Source organism: Anomalospiza imberbis, chromosome 1 (genome assembly GCF_031753505.1).
Source record: "Anomalospiza imberbis isolate Cuckoo-Finch-1a 21T00152 chromosome 1, ASM3175350v1, whole genome shotgun sequence".
Classification (NCBI taxonomy): domain Eukaryota; kingdom Metazoa; phylum Chordata; class Aves; order Passeriformes; family Viduidae; genus Anomalospiza; species Anomalospiza imberbis.
Genome location: NC_089681.1, coordinates 72,842,832 through 72,867,712, shown reverse-complemented (window position 1 = coordinate 72,867,712; position 24,881 = coordinate 72,842,832). Strand labels below are relative to the sequence as shown.

General features: G+C 37.2%; 1 protein-coding gene across 7 annotated transcripts in view; it reads left to right on the top strand.

The window, feature by feature from the left end:
* The window catches only part of CTNND2 (catenin delta 2), a 638,637-nt gene that overhangs the window by 492,482 nt on the left and 121,274 nt on the right, over positions 1-24,881 (top strand). For all 7 annotated transcript variants that reach the window (XM_068196795.1, XM_068196789.1, XM_068196805.1 and 4 more), the window contains 2 exons: positions 4,274-4,487; positions 19,732-19,915. In XM_068196795.1, coding sequence (XP_068052896.1) covers positions 4,274-4,487; positions 19,732-19,915 — 398 coding nt within the window. The remainder of the gene's footprint in view (positions 1-4,273; positions 4,488-19,731; positions 19,916-24,881) is intronic.

The window sequence follows — 24,881 nt, the reverse complement described above, 5'->3', positions numbered from 1 at the left end:
TTCCTGACAAGTTGGTTTTCCACTGTTTGTTTTTACTAGGCAAACAGACTCTGACATATGTTTTTCCTCCTAGATGTAACCTAGCGACCACTGATATGTCAGTAAATATTATATTAAGAAATGTTTTCTTCGTCTTAAGTTAGGAAAGAGACAGAAGTTTCAAATTGGGATTTGGAATTTGATGCCTCATTGGTGCAAATTGCTGCTTATCCATCCATCCCCGCATTCTTGGCAAAGACATTTGGCAGTAGCAGTACTGAATTCACTGGAGCTGGAGCTGTGACTAACTTAGCTGAGATCTGCCCCAGGAGACTAGGTCAGAATTGTCCTCCAGGCTGTGGCTTTTAGCTCCCTAAATGACTTGAACAAATAATTTCATTTCCTTTGCCTCTATTTCTATACATTTAAATAGATCCTGATAACATCCATCTCAGTCTCACAGTTTGTCAGGCATACTTAAACCTGCTGGAGAGTATAGTTTTAAACATCTATAGATGTTTGATAGAAGCACAAAGATGGGGTGAAACTTGTGGTGAATAAAGGCCTGTTGTAAAAAAAAAAAAAAAAAAAAAAAAAAAAAAAAAAAACCACCAACAAAGCAAGAGAGTAGTCCAGATAAAAAACAGCATCAGAAACTGGGCTCCTAGTTGGGAACAATCAGCTCCATCTCTCCTGGCATGACACAGTTACTGTGCCAAATATCTGAGCTTGGAAATTCAAAGAAAGTTTGTAAAATAAGTCTTGTATTTCCCAGGTAAGAATAGGTTCTTCCTTCAGTAAAACTTAAGAAACTTTGTCAAGTTATGTAAAGTGTTATGTAACAATCGTTTCATTTCTGTTGTATTACCCTTTTTTTCTGACAGAAATGCATTTTAGATTAATATTTAATACCTTTGCTTTTAAGAAACTATCTTTGAATCACTTCAGTGTGCTGCTGGCTTCAGGTTCCTGGGAGAGGAGGAGCTGCATGAGCTGAACACTAGTGTGCTGTCAGCTACTGTGACTGGAAAGGGAAGGTGGAGCTCAGGAATACTGTCTCATTGTAGCAGAGCTACACATTTCCCTTTGGAAATGAGCAGAAGATAGCAAAACCTATCACCTGAGAGCATCCACAGGAAAAACTGCTGAGGAGCGTGAGATGCCACTTGGTTATGTGCAAGGGAAAGAGTGGGAAAAACAGCATAGGCACACAGTCCCTCTGAATGGAGACAGAGCCCTCTGAGTCTTTAGCTGAATTGTAGCACACAGAATGATTTTTTCTACAAAGTAATACTTTTTCTCATTCTTACTCTTTTTTTTTTTTTTAGCAGCAAAGCAATTAAAATATTCATTCAACATATTGTGGTTTAAAAATATAATTCACAAAGATCAGCTGGCATGTTTTCATTCTGTCGTTCCTGATATTACTCATCACACCAGGCAACTCATGTATTTTTTAACTGTATTCTTTTTTCTATCAGATCTTGTTTCTTTTCCGAGGTTGAAGTGTGAAGCTCTGTGGTTGATTCACCTTTTGTAGAATTGATGCATAAATTTTTGTTCCTAGTCTCTTTAGTAAATGTCATCTGTTTTGTCATGTAGGTGGCTCTTCATGTAGCATGCTTGGTTTTTAAAATCTGGTTAGTAGGGGAAGCAAATGTATTTTTATATGAAGGTCAGATGGTAATGGATTGTAAACCCAAGCAAACAAAACAAGCAAGCTTCAACCCCCACCTCTCCCAGATTAACTTGGTAAAATTTTTTCTGGCGCAAAAATGAGCTAATTATTCAATTGCAAGTCATCCTGTTCACATGGAAAATACTTTACTAGTGATATATATTGCAGCACCTTTTCTCTTTGACCTGCTTTTCTCATTTCTAAACTGAAAGATGTCATGGTGTCTCTGAGCAGCAGAAGCATAAACTCTCAAAAAATTGGTGAACTTTTCTGCCTGAAATTGATATATTTTACCAATGTCCATTCATATCTCTCCATGCATCATGTAGTGCCAACTGCTGTAGTCTTTGAGGTGGCCTGCATATTGCTCAGAAAGTTGCATATGAGTACTGATATAATGCCTATTTAAGGAAAAATACCCTAGTTTAAACACTGTCACTTTGGCATTTGGACCAAAGCTGTGTGGTAACTGTATAGATATTAAAACATCTTAATTCAACACTGTAACATCATGGTGTATATGCTTTTTGATAACACAGCTGTTTTATTTTTTTGTTTTGCTGTTATTAAAACAATAAGATTATGCCAGATAAACTTGAAGAAGAAAGCGGGAACTTCTGGTTTAGCAGCAAGTAATTGCATATAGCTCAATTTTGGAACCCTAAGGCCTGAATCACTTTTCAGTCTTTATTTTAAGTGAATCATAGATTCACATAATCATTTAGGTTGGAAGCAATCAAGATTGTTTAGTCCAACCATTAACTCAGCACTGCAAGTTCCACCAGTAAATGCCAAATCTGCACAACTTTTAAATATCTTCAGGGATGGTGACTCCAGCAATTCCCTGGGGAACCCATTCCAGTGCTTGATAACCTTTTTGGTGAACAATTTTTTCATAATATCTAACCTAAACCTCCCCTGACATAACATGAGGCCATTTTGTCTTGTCCTACCACTTGTTACTTGGGAGAAGAGTCCAACTCCCACCTGGCTACAGACTCGTTTCCAGCAGCTGTAGAGGGTGATAAGGTCACCCCTGGGCCTTCTTTCTTTCAGGGTATACCCCAGCTCCTTCAGCTGCTCCTCTCAGGACTTGTGCTCCAGACCCTTCCCTAGTCCATTGCCCTTCTCTGAATTTGCTCCAGCACCTCAATGTCCTTCTTGTAGAACTGAGCACAGGATTTGAGTACTCACCAGTGCCAAGCAGAGGGGGAGGATCACTGCCCTGTTGCTGCTGGCCACACTGTTGCTGATACAGGCCAGGATGCCATTGGCCTTCTTGGCCACCTGGGCACACTGCTGGCTCATGTTCAGCTTGCTGCAGACAGTTCTTTTTCCAATAGCCAGCTTTCCAGCCACTCTTCCAAAAGCCTATAGCCTTGCATGGGCTTGTTGTAACAGTAACACAAGACCCAGCACTTCACCTTTTTTAAGCTTGTGTTGGATCCATAAAATGCCATAAATTGATTCTACATAAAGATTTGAAGTTAGTAAATGAAGCTTGAATTCCTAGTAGATTTTATTGTACTTCAACTGTTTTGTTCTTCTAAGACCTCCCCCTGCAGAGCCCCAAGAACACATGGGCGTTCAAAAACTGCTTCATACATATTTCAAATTTTTTGTTGTCCTGAATGTGAAATAGCCAGCTGAAGTGCCTGGCTTGTTTTGGGCCTTAGCCAACTACACATACGGGGAAACTTCTTGACTTTTTTAGAGTTGTCTGTGTAATTTGAAGCTAAAGCATTGTACTCTTCGGATGTTAGTTATGAACCTGTGTGGTTTCTTAAAATTAGATCCAAGACTGATTACTCTGTGAGGAACAAATAGTGCCACAGAATAATAAAGAAGTGTTTGTTTGAAATGGTTTCATAATAAATTGTACTTGGTATTCCTGACCTTCTTGATAATTTGTCTCGAATATTTTTTGTGCTTTTTTCAGAATGATTTTTACATGAGATACCACATTAGAAACTTACTTTTTAGGCTACTTTGGGTACACATAAAACTTCTATTCCTGCATCACTTAAGGGTGTTCCTCAGTATTGTTAGAACAAGCTTACCACAATTTATTTCTCATCCTTATCTTTACGTTCCTGGTGATTCCTCCTTTTCCTTTCATCATTGCTCATCCCAATTTAGTTGATAAAATATTCTTACTGAGACTACCGTAGTTCTTCCCATTCCCAGTAATTAAATGTAAAGGCAGGACTCCTAAAAACTTTATGACATGAAGTGCTTTTTTTTGTTTGCTGTAGCCTTGTGGTTTTTTCTCTAGTTTGTGATGTGTTACAGTCTGAAGGAGGCTACGTTTCTCCAGCACAGAAGGAACTCTTGCCAAGGCAAACCTTGCCGAACCATGAGAAACCTTGATGAGGCAACACTCTTGACTAATTTTGGCTGCTTTTACAGAAGTTCTGGTTTGTCAGTGTACAGTTATGTTCCCACGGAAATAATACTAGGAATCAAGGCAGTGAAATGTAGCAGCTCTGTGGTGTTACCAGCACACCTTTGCTGGCCTGCAGCTTGCATAAAACGCAGCTTAATTACATTGGACAGCATTTTTTCGTACTAGTGTTCATTGCCTAACTGTATGATTATCACTTTGGCCTGTTTCAGATAAGAAGACAAGGTGGAATACAATTACTGGTGGACCTATTGGACCATAGGATGACAGAAGTCCACCGTAGTGCCTGTGGAGCTTTGAGAAACTTGGTATATGGGAAGGCAAATGATGACAACAAAATAGCTCTGAAAAACTGTGGTGGTATCCCAGCATTAGTACGGTTACTCCGCAAGACTACAGATTTGGAAATCAGAGAACTGGTCACAGGTTTGAATTTTTCAATATTTTTTGTTTGAACTCTCTGACAGCCTTGCAAGCACAGTTCTGTGCCGCGTGCCACTTGCTCCAATCAGTAACTATTTCATTACCATCTTATTTGCCATAACAAAAAGCTTTCAAGCCCTTTGGATTTATGTAATGTATGAATGGCTTCCAATATCATGCAGTTTACAATGTAGGTATGGTTTATGCCTGTTGTTGCTAGTTCCCTTTGTTCTTGGTTAGCCATGAGTGCTCTTGTGGGAGGTGTGTTCCACACATGGATATTCCCACCACATGGTTGTGGTGGGAATCCTCTGCTCTCCCTCCTGTGTGACATAGGGCTGGCCAGGCAGAAGCTATATTTCACCTAATTTACTTAGAAACTGTTACTCATTGCTTTTATATCCCATGTAGTGATGTTGTGAGAGGGAGGATTTGTTCAGGGGTTTTCTGCCTTTCTCAGGGTTCTGATAGGAAAGTGGAAAACTGTGTTGGAGAGGTGGACGTTATCATCTGAAGCCTTTTGTCTGAAATTTGATAGCATGCTATGTGATGTGTTTTACACAGAGCATGCAGGTAGTGGTAGTTTATTTCTTTTCTTGATGGAGGAGGATCTGGTCTTCTCAAGATTGTGTTGATTTTTTCCTTCCTGAAATTCAAATGAAAGGGGAGGGGTGGTGGTGTTCAGGAATACAGGAATGCTGTCAAACAGGACTGATATTAAATATTTGGAGTTTTTTTTTCACCTTGCCCTTAAGCTAGCCTATTTAATATGTAAAACAGAAGCGAGGTAATATTTTTTTATTTTTCACTTTGTGATTTCATTCTATTTGGTGATTATTTAACACTATACACCAAAAATATTTTCATTATCCTCTTTCCAGTTTTCAATTGTATTTTCATTATGACTTTCCTACTAAAATATGTTAGAAGATTTGTCATTTCTGTCACAAATCATCAGAGTACATGTTATTGTCTATGTTTGTGCAGAGATTACTTACCCTTGTACATCAGGCCTTATTTAGGATACAGTTGATAAGATTATCATCCTTTTGTTTGGTCCAGGTTCCTTCCTCGAGGGTGTTTGAATCAATTGCATGGTGTTTATTAAATGTACATTTTTTTTATATGTAATTTTGTTTCTTAGTTACAACAGTTGTCACCTCCTACTTGTTAGTCAGGATTAATGGGGCAGAGATACAGGTTACATGAGCTCGGATCGTGCCTCCTGTGGAGTGACAGAATTACTGACAGATCTAATAAAGTGTAACCACTGTTTCATATTCAGCATACTTGTTTCTCTCTTGGTTATGTTGTCAGTATCCTGGCTCCAGGGAACATTCTGCCTATTTATTCTGAGTAGTAAGTGGCAAACTGCTAATACACCTCAGCAGTCACCGTGGCACTTCCCATGCCATCCCATGGAACACACAATGTCATTAGGTCATTTAAAAATATATACTGGTTCCATTGCACTGTATGCTGTTAAATATTCCCAAATTCCCACAGAAAGAAAGGATGTTTCTTTTCTAATACACCCTCAAAGTGTTATTACCAAGAGGAGTTGGTACTGACCACCAGTGGTGGGCAGTAACCTGCCTTTGTACAGGTAGATGCAGCTCCCAGGGATGGTAAGCATCAGGACTACTGGACGTGTATGAAAGGGGAGAAGACCAAGATGGTGACCCTGAGGAATGGAATCAAAGTCAGTGATATTTCAAGATTTTTTTCCTGAACCTTTTTTTGTATTGGAGTTTTTTGTTTGTTTTTAATAGCCAGTACATCCCAGAAGGCCACTGCTTGCCCTGGCACACAGTGCCATGTTTTCTGAAAGGCAGATGTTTTGTTCCTTTCAGAATGCAGATCACTGGTCCTTGCTTTCAAAATGCAGATGTGTTTGTGGTAGTGTTCTGCAAAGCTTCCTTCTAAAGCTAGGCTCATAGCTGCAGCTCTCATCTTGCGTCTCTTAGGAAACAGGCTAAAGTCGTACGTCTGAATCAGTTCTCCTTTCCTTTTTATTTCGGTAAAGTTTTGTAGTGTGACAGCTGAATTCCTTCTTTCTGTTCTTTCTGGGGAATGAAAAGTAGCTCCTGCAGGAGCTCCCTTGGTAATGAGAAGATTTGACTTGGTGGCAGGCATACAGAAAAATAAGAAGTTCCTCATGCTTTCCATCTGCCTTCCTGAGCTGAGGTGGCAGGAAGGTAATTATTTCAGTAGGGGCTCCACAGCCTGGAGGAGATGCAGAGAAAACAATAACAAATGTCTGTTTTGGGAGTAAACATAATACCTTGAGCCTTTCCATCTCATGTTCATTGTGCATCCTTTCTATATAAAAGCTGCTCTTGTTTGTTACTTTTAGAGAGGACACAGAGGTCATGCCTTAGGAATTCATACAGGTTCTGACATGGCTGCCCCTGAATAGTCATCCACATTTGTCTGCAGAGCACTTCTCTTAGGTGGGGCAGTATCATTATCTCTGTCCTGCAGATGGGGAACTGAGCCTGTCAAGTGTAAATGACCTGTCCAGAAATGTGGCAAGATGAAGGTGTGAATCACTCTGAGTAGGCACCCAGCTGCAAGGGTAGAAATATGGCCTGGAGACATTTTTTAGCAGCTCAATTTGTCTGGCAGTAGTGAAGCATTCATTGCCTGCCCCTAGTACCGTGAAGCACTTGCCCAGCAGAGTGAAAGTTCTAATATTAGTTTCTTCCTCAAACATGCACATTCTCTTCCTTCTTGTTGGTCTTTTCTAAGTAGATTATAACTTCAATTTCTGGCAATCTCAAGACTGGTTTTCGAAGGGTATTTAAACCTGCAGACCAGCTTTCTAGTCCAGTAGCTCCTTGATTGTCAGGATTGCCTTTGGCACCATTTGTGGCTTGTGCTTTTTTCCGGAGATTTCTTTCTGCCATAATCTCTCCAAAACAGAATTTTTTCACTTTTCCCCTTATCTCGTCTTTCTCCTCCACAGCAGCAGAGGTCTTGGGCTAATACTGGAAAACCTTACCATGCTCAAATTTTTGGACTGCACGAACATAACCTTATAGCAAAGTGTTAGAGCTTCTAGGCTTGTCTTATGTCAAGGAAATGGTTTCAGTGCAGGCTCCCATGAAGAAGCTCTGAGGGAAGTGTGCTGCCTGGCTGTTAGGAAATTAAATGATGTTAATGCCCAGGAAATACTTCCTAAGATATGGAAAGATTATTCATACAGAAACACTTCCACAGTTACAGGTTTTTACTAGAAGAACATGGATAAAATTAGGTATACCCATGAATATATACATTTGTGCAAAAGTGAAATACTCTGATAGAAATAGAGATGTTGGCATGGCCTACAGCCTCTGGTAATTTCCAGAGACTCAAGGAAAACCTGAATCACAATGTAAGTCTGTAAATGAAAATGAATAGGTGTAAGCTGAATGTACCACACTTAACATAGCCATCTTTTACCCCAGCACTGTGCTGCCAGTTTCCACAGTAGCACCTGTTAACAGGAAAAAATAAAAACCTTCTATTTTAAAATAATTAAATGTTAACACTTTTCTAATAAATATAAATAGAGAGGAACACAGTACAGAATTAGCACAGATCCTGCAGATGGTAGAAAGAAATGTTTCCACTTGGTAATAATGACAATGAGTAACTGATTTCTGATTTTCTTGCCTTTAAGAAGTTAATTATGAACCCTTCCACAAAATTCTATAGTATAATTTTTTGTACTTGTTTTACTGTCAGGGAAAAAAAATACATGGAAAAATCTGACATTTTAGCAAGGATAACAGCGGAATCCCATGGATGCCTTGTGCAAAAGATGAGGTCAAGCAGCTGTTGCTAGATCCTTTCCAACTCAGACCATTCTGTGATTCAACTTATGCTTGCTCCTTCTTCCATCATCTTGATTGGTTAACTGGGTACCTGTCTCAGATGGAATTATTTAAACTGCTATTCTCAGTTTTGACAAACAAGATCCTTCACAGCTAGAAAGACATTTTCTGTCTATGAACAATGATGTAGCTGGATTAAAAAGACTCCTTTTAAAGCAGACCCTTGTATGTCTGCATCACCTGTTTAAAATCTGTAAATACCATTTCTGATTGAAAGGTAAAAGTGGATAATCCACTTTTAGAAAGAACATGATGATAAAGAGCTGCAGCTATAAATAAAGTCAGGAGAAATTGTTTTTTCCTGTGCTAGCAGCCAGTCTACTGCTCATTTTGGTTGACAGTAAAGTGTCAGAGATTTAACTATTGTCTACTGAAAGTATATAAATTTTTAAAATTATCACATAAAAAAATTATAAAGCAGAGGCTGTCTAACACTATACATATATACTAAATATGGATAGGTAGATACTGGCTCTGTGTATTTCATTCACATTTTTATTACGTGAATCAAATGTCATATATTCCATTCCTACAAATCATTACAAGATACTGTGTGCAACATGTTTCTTTCAAAGAAGCACTAGGTCTCCCAGTGTCCTTAGCCCACAGTCAAGCTGGACAGGGAGAAATTTCATTTACTTCCCAGACTTTGGATTCCAGTATTCATTAGTGTTGTCTTTAATTTCAGCTGTGGCCAGTTTGTGTTTTGGCCTAGTTGGTTCCCTGTTTTCATCCCATGTTATGCAATTTTATTACATAGTCCTGTTTCAGTGTAGTAGCTGCCATATGTTTATAAGGAAGAGTTTATAACCTTATGGATAATCTCTCAGTGTCACTGAAAGCAATTACATGCTGTGCACCTTAGATCTGTCTGGTCTGAGTTAAGTACTGCAGGTGAAACCTCCTTTTGATTGCATGCTGATTATTAGCATGTGCATAAATTATTGACAGATTGGTCAGGTCGCTCCAGAAGGCCACTTTGAGCCCTGCATCTGCCTTTGCTAATCTGTGTAGTTGTAAGTTAGTGAGTCTGCAGTGATATGTAAATCATGATTAAGGGAGTATTCTATTTAAATGGATTTTTAAGCTCACTTCAGTGGAAGATTTAATTGGATTTCATTTTTTAAAGTAATTCTGGCCAATTATTTAGAATTTTTAACTTCCTAATACAATGGCAGTTCTTCTGTTGGGGGTTCCCAAAGTCAAAGTCACATGCCTACAATCGTTTCCTATTTGTAATGTTATTTTCTAATTGGACTTTGTAAGGTATTCCACTTGTGATTTTTTGTATACTCAATCTTATTTAATGATACTATGGCAAAGGTTTGACTGTTTAGTACTTAGGATCTTGAAGCAGTTTAATTTAATAATTTAATAGTTTTCTGCAAAAGTGCCCTTGACATTACCTTAGTTACTGGAGTGTGTAAACACAGATGTGAAATTTTATTGTGATATAAACATGCATTTGGAGGTGGCACCTATTTGTAACCTTAATGCTCTCTGGAAATTTGACTTGAACATGGATAAAAGCTCTTTTATCCCATTCTGAGATTACTTTCCTGCAGCCTTAAGTAAAGAAGAACCAAACTCTTCTATGAGTTCTGTATTCTTACGGTATTTCACCTTGATGTAGTTCCTTAAATCTCTATTATATCCCTTTTCCTTTGCTGGTTTATATTAGGTGTGGCTCTGGTATTGCTCATACTAAGTATCCCATTTCTTAACTGTATTCAAATTTTATAATGGAGCAATGCAAGTATAAGGAAACCTGACCAGAGAAAGGCCTAATTAATTAGCAGTTTTTGATATGTAATGTAAAAAGATAGGTAGGAAGAGAAATGTACAAAGTGGCTTGCTCTTGGAACCAAAGAGATTATTTCAGCATTACACAAACTGAAAATCAGATTATAAAAATACATGTTTAGGTTCAGGTACATATCCTGCCTATCACAAGCTTTTCAACCAGACAACATGAAAAGCCATATATGTGTGTTTAAATTGTCATGATGGCATAATCATGCTCTAAGACTGCTGCTACAAGGTTGACATAGTCATGGGTCAGTATATGCTTAGCTAAGGGAACAAGACTGCCAAATATTCTTTGAGGCCCATAACTCTATGTAGTAAAAGAAAATGGAGATAGGGGCTAAATGCAGAAAGTACACAAGTGCCTCTTACGATGCAGCTCCTCTGCCACTATTATCTGTGTCCTGTCAAATCAAGGAAATTAGAAAGGTTAAGCATGGAGTTAGATAACTGCTAGCCCAGAACGCTGCTTTCAGAAGTGATGATTTTGATTTTGGCAGGAAAATATGTTCATTCATTTCTTGCTTAGTGTCTGCTCTGCACTTAAGCGAATTCTCTTTAGTAACTTCAAACAAGTGTTTTGAGGAACTCTGCCAAGCACAAAGGCAGGTGCCTTACATACTTGAATTATTTTTCTGACAAAAGATTTAGGATAAGATTAACAAATTTCAAATTTACTCACCTGGGCACTAAAGTTTGCTTGTACTTTAAAAATTATTTTTATTCAAAATGGAGATTTAAAGGGTATTAGCTCTAACAGACCTTTCCTACTCCCTGCTTAAATGGATGTAATTGCAAGTACAATATCCTACCACAATCAATTTTAAAAGTTGATTAAAGCTTATGAAGTAATTTACTTCTAATTAGGTGTCTTAAATAAAAGTTGTTTTCAACATAAAGAAGATTATTTGTGTAATGAAAATTCCTGTCTGTTTACTCTGGATCCAAGCCAGTGGCTGAGCAAGGAATTACATATTGTAGTTTCTTCAGTATTTCTTTATTCAAGAGCCTTTCAAGTTCACAGAGGTTACATAGTAATTTGACTCCCTCCTTTTGCTTGAGATAATTTTAAGCAAACTTCCTCACTTCAACCTCTACCCTGAGTTCTGTGAGCCACTGAGAATTAAAATAAAAATGCCTAACTCAGTCAAATCCCCTGCAAGTCTCAGCTTGCTTTTGAAACAATGTGTTTAATCTCACAGCCAAAACGTTGCACAGGCTAGTTAATCATTTTATACCATTACATCTAAATCTTGTGGGGGAACAAAAGAAAACCAAGGGTTTGTTAAACTCCGAAATACTACTTGTTACTGCTATCTTGATAAAATTTGGCTAAATACAGACCTTTATCAAAGCTAAGCAAAAGCAAAATATATGAAGGTATGTGGTCTGTAGAAGCAGCTGCTCAAGTTAATTTCACTGAAGGTCCAAGTGCTCCAACGCAACTTCAAACAGCTCCACCAAGGTAGTACAAACCCTGTGGCAAGGTTAGTGGACTGCATGGCAACTCTGTTTTTCCACCCCAGTCATCAGTTACTTTAAGGTTTTACAGATAGTCTCCAAAAATCACGATTGCATCATCATAATTTTCATAAAATACTTAAAACTTGTATTTTGTACTGTTTGTAATTCTCCAGACTAATAGGCTGACATTTCATAGTCAGTGGATGTGCTATGGCCAGGCACAGCTGTGTGTTGTACTTTACAGTATGATTCTACAGTGTGGCAGAGTTTAAATTTCAGATTTTAGCATCACCTACAGAAAATACTGCCATCATTTCTGGAAATGTGGAAGTGATTTTCAGACAAATTCAGAGCAGAATTAATTGTCATTTTATGAAGTTTTCTTATGAACCCAGTGTGGAGCAACTCACCAAAATACCAAATCTTTGTAGTCATTTTCCTTGCAAAACAGGAAGGTAAAAGGTTTTACAGTTTACACTCATATGATGTTGGGAAACTGATTTCCAGCCTATAGACTGTGACATCTTCAAGAAATTCCAGAGTCATTCAAAACACATCCTATTTATAGTTCATATGTACCAGCAAATCTAAAAGTAATTTAATAAATTGTGTAATTTTTCTTCAGAAATGATGCTGTCTTATCAAATAACACTTAGGCAAACAATGTTGACAGTTCAACTGGATCATTTTATACCATATCTATTACAACATCACTGTCTAATTATAAAACAATCTTTGCCCCCTTTCTCAATATGCTGTCACTATTTTGGCTCTGAAAATGGGAAAACCCACTGATAGAATCTGTTGTCTTCATGAAGAGTTATTCTCAACTTTTTTCTGAATCATCAGATTAACTTCTTCACCCCCTGCTGCTCCCAGTTAAATAAGGAGATGTGTTAAAATAGATACTTTCTCAAATCTTATGCCCTGCTTTCTTAGCAACAGGCTGGGGCACTGATTTATCGTGTAAGGTGTTAAATCCAAAGGATTTTTATAGGTAGAAGGGAATGTACTGTTACACAGCAATACAAAACCTTCCTCAGGCTTGCAGTGCCTGTTTCCCTGGAGGTGAATGTGGCAGAGGAGAACAAGTCACTGGGTGCTGAGGTCTCTGCTGGGAGCAGTGCGATGCTCCTGGTAGGGGAGTCCCTCTCCTCTCTCTTACCAGTCTGCTTGGGGGTGGTTTCATCCATTTTCCCATCAGAGCCTGCTTCGTCCTCCCTATTTCCCAAGCAAATTCACACTCACTTGTCCTGCATTTACCACCCTCAGTACCAACACAAAACCCAAGGTGGTCCCTTGTTGCTCTCCTTTTCTCTCTAAGTGGGAAGTAACGATTTTTCTCTTGTACAGCGAGATGCATTTTTTATGGAAAATACATTCAAGTTTTGCTCATGTTTCAATTCATGGACCGGTGAAACTGATTTCATAATTTGCTTGTTAATATACTACATAATTTTTTTTTCTTTTTTTACTTCAGTCAAATTTTAAATTTAAGAGAAAATATCAAACAGGGTAATCTGGTGTGATAAATAGAGGACATCTGTTGCAGCATATGGCTTGACATAAGAGCTGCATTGAACTTTTTCAGCAAGTAGTAATTCTTTGGAAGAAGTCAGCTGGACATATAATTTTGATGGGCCTGCCTGAATGATGGAGTATTAAAATGCTTGCAGTTTAAAACAACTTTGTAGTTTGAAATGTTTGAGATTTGCCACACCAAGTACCTTAATCTTATTTTGAAAATAGTTTTTTGTTTAGAAAATGATCGGAATATTTCACTTTTCATTTACAAAATAAAAGTGTGAGGTTATGGTGAAATATGTTCATTCTGTGGTCAAATTACTGTTTTCACTATGCCCAGTAATTGTTTTTTTTTTATTTATTTTTTAAAATTTTATTTGTTGTTTTTAAGTTCAAAGGCCAACTTCCCTTCTTCCCTCCCAAATGTTATTTACATTTAATGTTATTTACAGTGTTCTTGTTCTTAGGCAACAATTTGATTAGTAAATGTTTCCTTTTTTCTTGTTTAGCAACTATACACCGAGCCTTTCATTTTGCACATAGATGCAACTTTATAGATAGGACTAACTTTCTAACTGGTTCTTTTTAGAAAGGAGTTTGGTATTTAGAGCTGTAACTTAACGTTCAGCTTTAGTTACAACATTTTTATTCTCTGTATTAGGGTCTGTTATCAAACATATGTTTTGATTTTGGGTACTAATACAGGTGTAAGCACTGAAAACCATCTTGCCATTCATATATATCCATCCTTGTTAGATTCCCGTGTTTTCTAATAAAGTACTTAATTTGAAATTACATTGCTATTAGTCATGTGTTAGGATAAACCTTTTTTGAAAGCAGTTGATATATTTTTTCTGTGTTTCTGTCACTTAGAATGAATTGGTTTTGGTTTGGCTTCAGTGTTTAACAGGACTCATTGAATTTCCTCAGCCAGGAAGGGAAGTTAAGCAGAAACCACTGATCTTTCCACAGTAATCTTGGTCAACTCTTCTAGTATTTCCTCTACTGTTTAACATGAAGGCTAATAACTCTCTAACATTCTTGGCTTACACTTCTTCCCTTCCACAGTTATGTGTTAATTTGCAGTGTACAGCAGAAAAAGAGGAGCAACCTTAGGTCAAAATTTAGTCCCATGAGAGAAATACAGACTCTTTTGTTAATGCAATCCCATTTGGGTGGAACTTGGTCTTAATCAATGCTAAAATTGGCCCCTCCTTTTTGTTTTAATAAAATCTAGTATGTAAATTTGGAATGGAAAGAGCTGCAATTGAGAAAGGAAGGAGTAGTTTTTCAGAGGAAATATTTATACTTTTTATACTCTATGTAGTCTTGTACATTTATGTAGTCACGATCAGCTGTATTTTTGCGATAAAAGAAAACACACCATAATAATCCTTCTCCTCTGATGAAGCTTTTCCCTTGTAAGGCTATGAGTGGATGAAAAGGCAAAAAAAATTACTACTGCAACTTTGCTTAGCATTCCATAAGCTCCTGCCTGCTCATGGCTTTTACTGAAACAGTATTTCTTAGTGCAGACTTTTCCTACATCACCTTATACACAGATAGCAAACCACCTCTGTGCCTGTCAACCAGTGAATTACAGCAAGGTATGCATAGGCACTCATTCACAAACCAGATAAATATTTCAAGAAAATTGGTGAAAGTTCTCATCTGTTATGCCAATTTTAAACTGACTTTCACAGCGTGCTTTTAAGGAGATTCCTTCTAAGCTTTGTGTTGTTCAAGTGCCAGAGCTTTTCAAATCACCCACTTTTTCTTTCCTACAGAAAGTCTGTTACTGAGCCAGTTTCTCACCTTGACAGTTGAGCTGGTTGTGAAGTCTTACTGCACTTTGTATTAAGAAATGTTGTGGCTGATATTCAGCATCTCTGCAGCAGAACTGCTGTAATCTATCAGGAGCCCACATCTGCTGCCAGGGAGCAGATCCAGCTCTGCAGAGCAGCCTTGCAATTACAGCAGGGGCTCCAAGCAGCAGCCAGCAAATGACTTTTCTAACACTTGGGAGCTTGGGGTAGAAGTTGCTTTTCCTAAGGATTCCAGCAAAAGATCCCTTGTCCTTGGCTTCTGTGCAGGGTATTTAGCACTCAGATTTCAATCTTAATTGTCATGTTCATAAGGGAAACTGCCAGTAGTATTTCTGTGCCTTCAGCACATAAACAAAAATGCCTGCCAATGCTTTGGTCTCTATTTCTGGGATGCAGACTCTCAGCACTATCAAATGGTTTTCTGCATCACTCCATGACCAAACTATTAAATTATCATGGAAGAGGAGAACCTGGATGTATTAGAATACTTCTGGATTTTTATTTTTACAGAGAATATGAAATAAGCAAAATCTTAATATAATTGAAAGTTGACTTAAACATCCCATATTCAGAAGAATCAAAGTCTCATTTCTCCAAACAGTATTTGTTTACTTACAATCTTTTTACCATATGATTTATTTTTAAAAACATAGTGGCAGGGGCAATGCTTTTTGGAAAAGATGACTCTTCAGTTTCTTGGTTTCCATTTGTATTTGTAGTCTAAGTTGTTCTGAGTGGTTTGTTTTTTATATATGTCATAATTTGAGGTCACATTGAATCATGAGCTAAATGGTTGTTTAGACTTGCCTGGTTTTGCATATGTTCTCTTGTTATGATAGTATTTTTTGCATAGATGTCTTTGATGTCTATTTTCTTAACTTTGAATGGAATAAGGATAGCATGTGGCTTATAAGGACAGCATGTGACTTATAAGATAGCATGTGGCTTGAGTTGTATCTGACTATAGATATACATATACCAGTTCCTAACTAAAACACCAGCATAAAAATGCACTGAAGTGTTTAATCAGCACAAGTTTGAGCTCCAGTCTGATTTGGAGATATGGGGTTTTCACTCTGACTGCTCCAATAAATTGAGCAACCCATTGACCATAGCAGTTGCATGGCCTCTGATAAACTGCTCCAGAAGATGCAATTTGATGCAGTAAGATCTCCAGAATAAGCATTCCTGTAGTCTTCTCTAAGAATCCTTCTTCTGATGTCTGCTAGACTAATACTCAGACCCAAAATGCATCTTCTAACTGGAATCAACTGAATATTTTCAATACCAGTTTCTTCTCAGTTTTAAATTTAAAATGTGATTGCAAGATACTTTTTCACTGTATTTCCACTTTTTATATGTAAGGGTGAAAAACCTCAACCTGCAAAAAGACTTGTTCAGTCTGGTAGAACTGCTTTTGTCTTTCCAGAAGTGTTCCAATATAACCAAAAAGTGATCTGAAAACAGGGACACAAAATGATTAATCTGAATGCCTCCAAGCTTTAAAAGCAAGAAGGAGATAAGATATGAATGAAAGTGATTAAGAGATGTTCAGCACTGATTAGTTCTTTATTTCATACCTCTCACAAGAGTCAGTCTATGGATGGTAAACAGTTGAGTTGGACTGTTACGTTGTTGGGTGGATCCCACTTTTTGGCATCAGCCACTGGTGAGTCCAGTCCCTTACCTTCCTGTGAGCAGCTGACGACAATGCAGATTCTCCAGGGGTCAGTCAAGGCACCTCTGAGGCAATTGCAGTGTTTCTTCTTGTGCTCAGAAACCCAGTTCAAGCAGGGCTTTCAGAGTATTCTGGAGCTTCTTACCGTAACCCTAAAGGGCATGTCATGAATAGACGCTTGGAAAATATGTTTGGAATCATGTGGTGAAAAGGTGTCTCTGTAATGGAAGATGTATCAGGTAAAGGATTTATTTTATTGTTATTCCCTCTTGTAAAGTCCAGGCAATGGATCTTCTTCTCAGACCCCACACAAATGTAGCTCCAGGTTATCCTCAGCAAAAACAGTGAGAAGTGAATTGCCAGTGCCCTTTCATAATTTTAAATTCCTAATTAAGAAGGTTACAAGAAGGTGTGTAGAATGCTAACCTCAGCATGTAGCAGACTGCACTGCTTGTAAGAATAAATTTTAACATGTCAGTAGAAAATTTTTGGTTCATGTGGTTGGTAGTATTCAGTCTCACAATTCGATAAAACACATTGTTCTGGGGTGGAAGAGGATTATCTCACTGTTTAAAACTGTGAGGAGTAAAAATTTGGAAGAAGGCATCAGGCTTACTGGGCAATGCTTCTGCCTTGACTTAAATTTTGCTCGCTTCTGCCGTGATTTAAAATCGTTTTAGGAGAAGGTATAAAGCCATTTTAGCCTGATGACCCCATCATCCTCTTGCTGTGAAGGTTTAATTTTCCAGTTAGAGAAATCAGAGAGAAAGGGGGTTTAAAGAATATTTCTAGTCTCAACTATTGCTGACTACTGTGATGTTTATATGAGTTTACTTTAAATTAGCAAGAACCTGAAGTGAATAGAAAATAGTTTTGGCATACATGTATTTAAGCATTTTACTAGACCGGGCTCTTATGTTTGCTTGTTTTGTATTCTTTTCTGCTTTTCCAGTTCATGACTACTTCTTGAAACCCAAAGTATTGTTTTGTTGCCATCAAAACACTCTCTTCTGCTTCACTTTTAAATAGGACTTTTTCACAAAGTTACAGCGCATTGTCTTGCATAAGAACTAAATGGAACCTTAAAGGGGGAAAGATTTGCATTCTGATTCTCTGCTTTTATACCATGCACATCATTTACACCTGTCTAGATAAATGTAAAAAAAAGAAGGCAAGGTATTGTTGTTTTTACTGACAAAACCCAGAAAAATGCCAAGTATTTCAAGAACAGTAGATGTGCCATTAAAGCTTGCCAAGAGTAAGAACACATAGAAAAGCAAGTATAAATATCTTTATGAAGGTCTTTATTCCTTTAAATATGGAATTCCTTTTTATAAAGATAGAATTTCAGAACAGAATTCAAACAGACTCTTTTCCCTTTAAAGCAGTAATTCATAATGAAAAAATGAACATTATTTAAATGAACATTTTTCTTATTTCTGTTTTTTTTTTTTTTGTCGGTAGCTAAAGTTGGTCTGCCTCATGCAGATCATGCTAATGGATTTTTTTACTAGCATACTGATCAAAATTTTATGTTAAACTGTGTAACTACCTTTGCAGGCAGTTACATATAAAATAATTTAAACATGAAATGGTATAACGGAAAGTCTGTCCATAGAGGCAATTAATTTTAAAGGGAAATCCAAAAATGTAAGTTGATTCCTGTTAATTGCACTGCTCTGTCAAAGCAAAGAATGCTAAGGAAAATCTCGAGCAAGTAGTGTTCTTGCTGCTTGTATTTATAAATATCTGAATCTGTGTTCCTAAGGCCTTCCTTCAGCATTTTCCTCCCACAACACTCACTTGGATTTTTTGTAGTGTTTGTATTTGTAACCTATATACAATGATGATGAAGGTAGTAATTCTTTTTTGGTTGAAAACTTTGGTAGTTATAAAACCAAAGCTCAATTTTGCCACTCAAGGTCAGATGTGAGGCCAGGCTACTGTCCTTTGGGAAGGAGAGTAGGGAGGAGTAGGATTAGATTCTACCAAAGAGGATGCATGTTGGCAAGGGAAGGGGCATGATGAGGCAAGCTTCCTCTTCCAGCTACTCCTGGAAGGGTGCTGAGCTAAAATAAAGACCACTGGTTCTTTAGGACAGCAAATTGTCCTCCAGCTTCCCCCAGCAATAAGAGCTGCCCGGCAGCAGCAGGCGCTTGGCACAGCACAAAAGTCACCTGTGCTTTTCCTGCAAAACCACAAATACGTAAATATGGGAATGGAAAGCAGTGTGTCTTTTGCTCCTAACAATTTCTTGCCTTCCTTGTATGTGGCACAATTGCAGTGACCTTGATCTTTGCAGATGTTCTTAGAAAACTTTGGCTCTTGATTTCTCTTCTTTTTCTTTGGCACATTACAAGTTGAAACGGAAGAGATTTTGGTTTTTTTAAACTCCAGTAAATCTCCTTGTTAGTTGCACCATTAAGCTTGCTGTTTCCATGTAAAAATTACAGTGTTCTCTAACTTTGTGTAGCTAAATATGTACAAAATATAATATTACTTGCTGAAAGTACTACTGTATCAGATTGTGGAGAAATTATTTTTGCTTGAAGTACTAACAAGCCTAGACAGTTACTTCCATTACAGTGAAGATCACAAGGCTGAGGTTTTGTTCTCTCAATGTGTACCTATCAACAGTGAAAATTTTAGTGTAAATTAGATCCTGTTTTCTGCTACTGGTTTTTATTAATTTTACTTAGAAGGAAGATATCTGAAGACCAAGCCCTAAAATATTCCTTGTAATACCCCTTCATTCCATGTGTGCTTTACAGCCTGCATAGGCCTCTATCATAACCAGCTGCTCAGTTTTTAGGCAGTGCTCTGAGAAATTTCCAGTGCTGCTGTGACTACATGTTTCCTATTTAAAGTTGTATTCCCACTGCAAAAGTTTGCAGGTGTCATTCAGCCCCATCGACAATGTAGTCTGTTTTATTTTTGACAGAAACGGCTAAATTAAACACATCAGTGCCGTGAAATATATTGGTTTGGATTGGGTTTTTTAAAACAAAAAAAAACATTCAAACTTCTTTTGGAGAAGTGTTAATTATTAGTCATTTTACTTTTTGTAGGAGTTCTCTGGAATCTATCCTCCTGTGATGCACTGAAAATGCCAATCATCCAGGATGCCCTTGCAGTGTTGACCAATGCAGTGATCATCCCTCACTCTGGATGGGAAAACTCTCCGCTCCAGGATGATCATAAAATACAGCTCCATTCATCACAGGTGCTGCGCAATGCCACTGGGTGCCTAAGGTGAGTACTTCAAAACCTTTGCTCTACCTTAATCATCTTGTTTTTGTTTGAATTGGTATTCCTCATTCTTAGTCATCTATAAACTAAATAATTGGTTTGTCGGTCATCAAAGATGATGACTTTCAGTGATGTAAACCTAAAGTTGGAAATCAATTAGCATACAAGCTTCCAGTCATTAAAAACAATCCTTAGAAGGGCTGTTGGGGTTTTTCTGTTTTTCTTGTCTTAGCCGTTTTCATCCAAGCTTGTATATTACAAATATTTTCTCCCTTGTAGATTTGTCCTGTTTCCTCAACTGCTTGAATAAAGTTGATATGTTCTCACTATTACATCCAATTTAATCAGTACAAAAAATAATGATGCTCACAAGAAGTAACATGTCCTAAAGTTCCAGATGCCATTGCTGGAGTTATGATAAATATATAAAGTAGATTTTTTTTATGCTCTGGGAAGATGAGAATTTCAATAAGAAAGCATGCAATTTAACATTTTTCAACCAAAAGACTTAAATAGATCCTTAGCAAATATGATAACTAGTTATGTTTGTGTTTCTATGCCAAACTTGTATATGCAATGCAAAGATGCATTTATATTAATATGTGCAATTTAATCTGTCCATTCCTAAAAGTTACTGTAAATGTGAGAATGAAAGTAGAATGTGTAAGAAGAGTTTCAGTTCTGACAAGATCTTACTAAAAGGTGGAGTCATAGCAATTTCTGAATTCTAATGCATATCATTTTCATGAAATGTTTTGAGATAATAGGCAGGTTGTTTTAAGTCTAGATTTTTTTTTCTCTAGCTATATTGGAGAAAATAATCTGTAATCTATCCCAGAGACATGAAAATAGATTAGTTAATATTTTTACATACATTACAGAAAATAATATAGTGAATAGTATGTGTCAGTAAGGCAGTCTATGTTGTATGCTGCATCCAAAGCAGATATACATTAAAGAGCTAAACAAAAAAGAAAGTGATAGGAGGCAAAGTAAAATAGCAATATTTTTTATGTATCTGTACCAAGCACCTTTTTGTCTTTGTGCTCTTTCATCAAATGAAATGTCTCCCTTTCCAAAGTTATATTTGAAAAGTTAAGGGGAAAAGCAATAGATATTATTGACAGTTTATATGCAATCAGAAGAGAATGAAAGCTAGGAGATAATAACTTCCATATTTCAAATATGGAACTAAATGCAGTACTGGAGTATTGGACTTCGACTCGGGTGTGAGTTTGTGAATACCAGCTATCTTGGGGTATGTGACCAAAGCCAGGTGTTTGTACCTGAGTTGTTTTGACTTTTTTTGAAAAGAGTTTATGATATAATTGTGTTGCATTGCATTCAAATCACTACCAACGAAAAGTTTCCATAATTGCTAGGAGGTGACAGAAGTTGTTACTGTATTAAAAGTCTCACATTTCCAGTATTTAATGTGTCTCAGTTAAAGAGCTGCCTCTGAAAGAAACTTCTGTTACAAATCTGGGGCTTCACAATGTCCCCTCTCTGAGTGAGCATGTCCGGTGTTGATCTCCCCTCACCATAAGCTCCAACTTTCTGTTAATTTTTCTCAACTTCTTCTCAGAGACCAGTGCTCATCCTTGATCCTGCAAACTTCAGTTTTTCCTACCTCTTAGTTGATGGATTCATTGCACACTGGTCTTGAAATCTTTCTTCTTTCTTTTTTTTTCTTGTGAGTGTACGTGCACGCCCATTTGCAAACTGATGTGAGCTTACTGTAGCCTGCACTCTGGGTCAGCCTGAGGACTGGGGCCACGTGAGAAGGGTACGTTGCCTGATGGAATACACACTGCTTTGCAGCAAGGCTTACTACCAAGCGCTTGATGGGATGCTGTCATAGCAGAATGGCTTCTGGTCAGCTCGTGCAAAATAAGCTCATATCTGCCTGCAAAAGACTGTGCAAATTATAACTCCAGAATCCTTGCCAGGTAGCTGTAGCAGCAGCTCAAACTGCTGTCCTGAGCAGCTTGGTCCTCCTTCTAAGCCCTTCAGTCATAGTACAGCTTTTTAATATCTTTCTGATATCAAACCCTCGCTATTTCCCAAATGCATCTTTCTGTCCTCTCTAATAGCTTCAGATATTGTTTTGGCCTCCATCCATCTTCTTTAGACAGTTCCATCCCACTGAGTCTGTGTGGATGCCCTTTGGCAGAGCAAGAACATTTGGAGAGGGTTGAGACTTACTTCTACGTCACAACAGTGGTAACTTTTCTTGCTTACTTTTCCCCACTTTTGAAAATATCTCTCTCTATGCAAATGTCAAATCTGAGATTGTGCAAGAGAGAAAAGTGCAAGCTCACCCCTGAGAAGGTAACTGGTTTCTTCTGTTGAATTCATGTAATATACTGGGACTGTAGGCTGGAGGAAACAGCAAGTGTCAGAATGAAAAGATTAGAAGATTCTGTGAAGATGGTTGGAGTCTTGCTCTGTTCAGGTGAAATACCCACCACCCTCAATAAACTGAACAGCTTTCACACTTTCCACTTGAGTCTAGTTACAAGGCCTGTATTTCCATTTCAAGATCTCAGTGAACAAGGGAGGTAAATCAAGAAGATGTAATGTGGTTGCTGGCTGAAGTTGTGCTATTCTTATCTGCTAAATGGAAAGTCCATTGTCATCTTCCATGGGAGAATTCCTTCTAAGACTCTGGTTTGGTTGTCCTCTGCCCTTTTCTTTTTCTTCTTTGCTTGAGCTTATTTTGAGGGGACGCAGTTAAAATTCACTTGCATTGGGAAGTGAAGTCACTTGTATGTTAGTGACAGTGCTCAGTATCAGAGGAAGAGTAGTGTTGTTCAGGAAACTTGAGAAATTCTGAATATCTAATGTTAACAGATTTTAGAGACTTCATGTTGTATTACATAGTTTAATGCTAACAAATATGGCAGGAGGATTTGGGTTCAAGGGTTTTATCAATCTTCTGTGACTTTGCTTGTCTGGTGTATTCACTGCTGAAAACGTTAAATAATATCTGAGAGGTGATGTAATATAATCCATCCTATATACAATGCTAATGGCCATTATACAGGAATAGTCAGATCTTTATTTTGTGTTTTTATCACAACAGTATATGAATTATTATTTTTTCTGTTTATCTTTGCTTTTCTCAGTTTTTTGGTGATAATTTCTTACGATTTTTCAATTTAAAAGTTGGTTATTACTTACAGTTTTTAGTACTCATGCTTACTCATTATCTTTCTTAACCATATTCTTATGCCTATAAGTCCAGTCACCCTGTAATGCAGCTGAAATCACTTAAAAAGCAGCAGCAATATCAGGCCTTCTTCTCCTATTTTCTCTTTTCCTTAAAGATGTTATTAACAAACTGCACTTTGCATTCTTTTCTGATTTGAAAAAAGAAAGTAGTTTTAATACAATATTGTACAAATTAATGTTGGAACAAATTAATAACTGGAACACTTTGAAATTGTTTAGATAATTCAAAGATCTAAATACAGCATTATGGCTATCACTTACAAATTTAATCTAAATAGTCACCTTTCAGAAATTGCCAGACCTCAGTGTGACATGTTGGAGTAATCACCCAATTTAGTTGCCTCCCCACTGAGATACTAGTACCTTACCTCATTAAGCTCTGGTACAGTTAGACTTCTTTTTTTTCCTTTTGTATTTTAGCTGTGACTCTTTGCTTGTTTTAGGGAAACACTGTATCTTTGATTTGTAGTTTCTGATTCACTTAAACTTATTAGGGATAGTCGGGTGAAAACTGAATTTGTAATCCCGGTTGTTAATGGGAGGGGGTTTGCAATCCCCGGTCTGAAATGTAAAAATCAACAGGAGGGACACTGGATAATGTTGTCTTAACCTGAAATGTCAAGGTTACTTGTTACAAAACTATAAATCCCTGTCCAGAGATTTATTTGAAAAAAAATGGCAGAGAAAAAAAAATTCAAGAATTTTTGCCTCATGTACAATCTGGAATCCTGTTCTTCTATTAATTTAAAATGAGTTTAAGTGAAATGAATATCATCTGAGGACTTTAAAGAATTTAAAGACTTTATTATAGTTTTAAAATTCTAATGTGCGTTTTGACACAAAATTATTTTTCTTTCTTCCATGTTGTATTTAATCTTTAATCATACACTGAAAATACAGGGGCAATTGTGAAAATCAAAGACCTGTTAAAATATTTATCTTCACCCCATTCATCCATTAGAAATTGTATGGGAGTATCATTCAAGAAGTTATTTATTTAGAAAGCTTCATATCTTTCCAAGTTTCTTACATCATATTTTCTTACTTGTAAAACCTTTAACAAAATACCTTTAATTATTTTTCAACTGAAGGAACATGTCACAAGCTCTCAAAGTAGAAGAGCAAAAGGGAAAAGTGCTTTTAAAACATGACTTGAATTAACTGACCCAGTAGAATTTTCTGGATAGATCAACTTCTGGAAGGAGCAAGTTGCCCTGTTAAAACTATCAGTTAGCTGTGAAACTTGAATATCAAATGTTTTCAACTGGTTTGCGGGTGAGTGACCTATCTCACTGAGATTTACATCCAATGCATTTGTCTCACTGTCTTATTTCTTCTCCAGTTCTCTTCTAAACATCCAAAGTCTACTGACTCCTGTCCTTAAGAACTTCTGTACTCTGTTTTCAATAGAACATTCTGCTGCATACTGACCAAATAAGACATGAAAACAGCATCAAATAAATGACACAGACTGTATTATTTGTCATCTGTTCAGTTCCTAGAGAAATATATATGTAGACACGTGTATGTGAAACATATTTGAAACTAAACTGATACACGTATGTATATGCATAAGTGTAGGTGTGTTTGTGTTGTATACATTCAGATATGGAAAGGATGAATATGGAAGCCATAATACATTTCTGTCTTTACTGACTGCTGCAAGCTCTGAATATCTGCTGTTGAGTATAAATGCAGCTGGCTTCTTAACAGTACTGGACTGTTGTTGCTGATT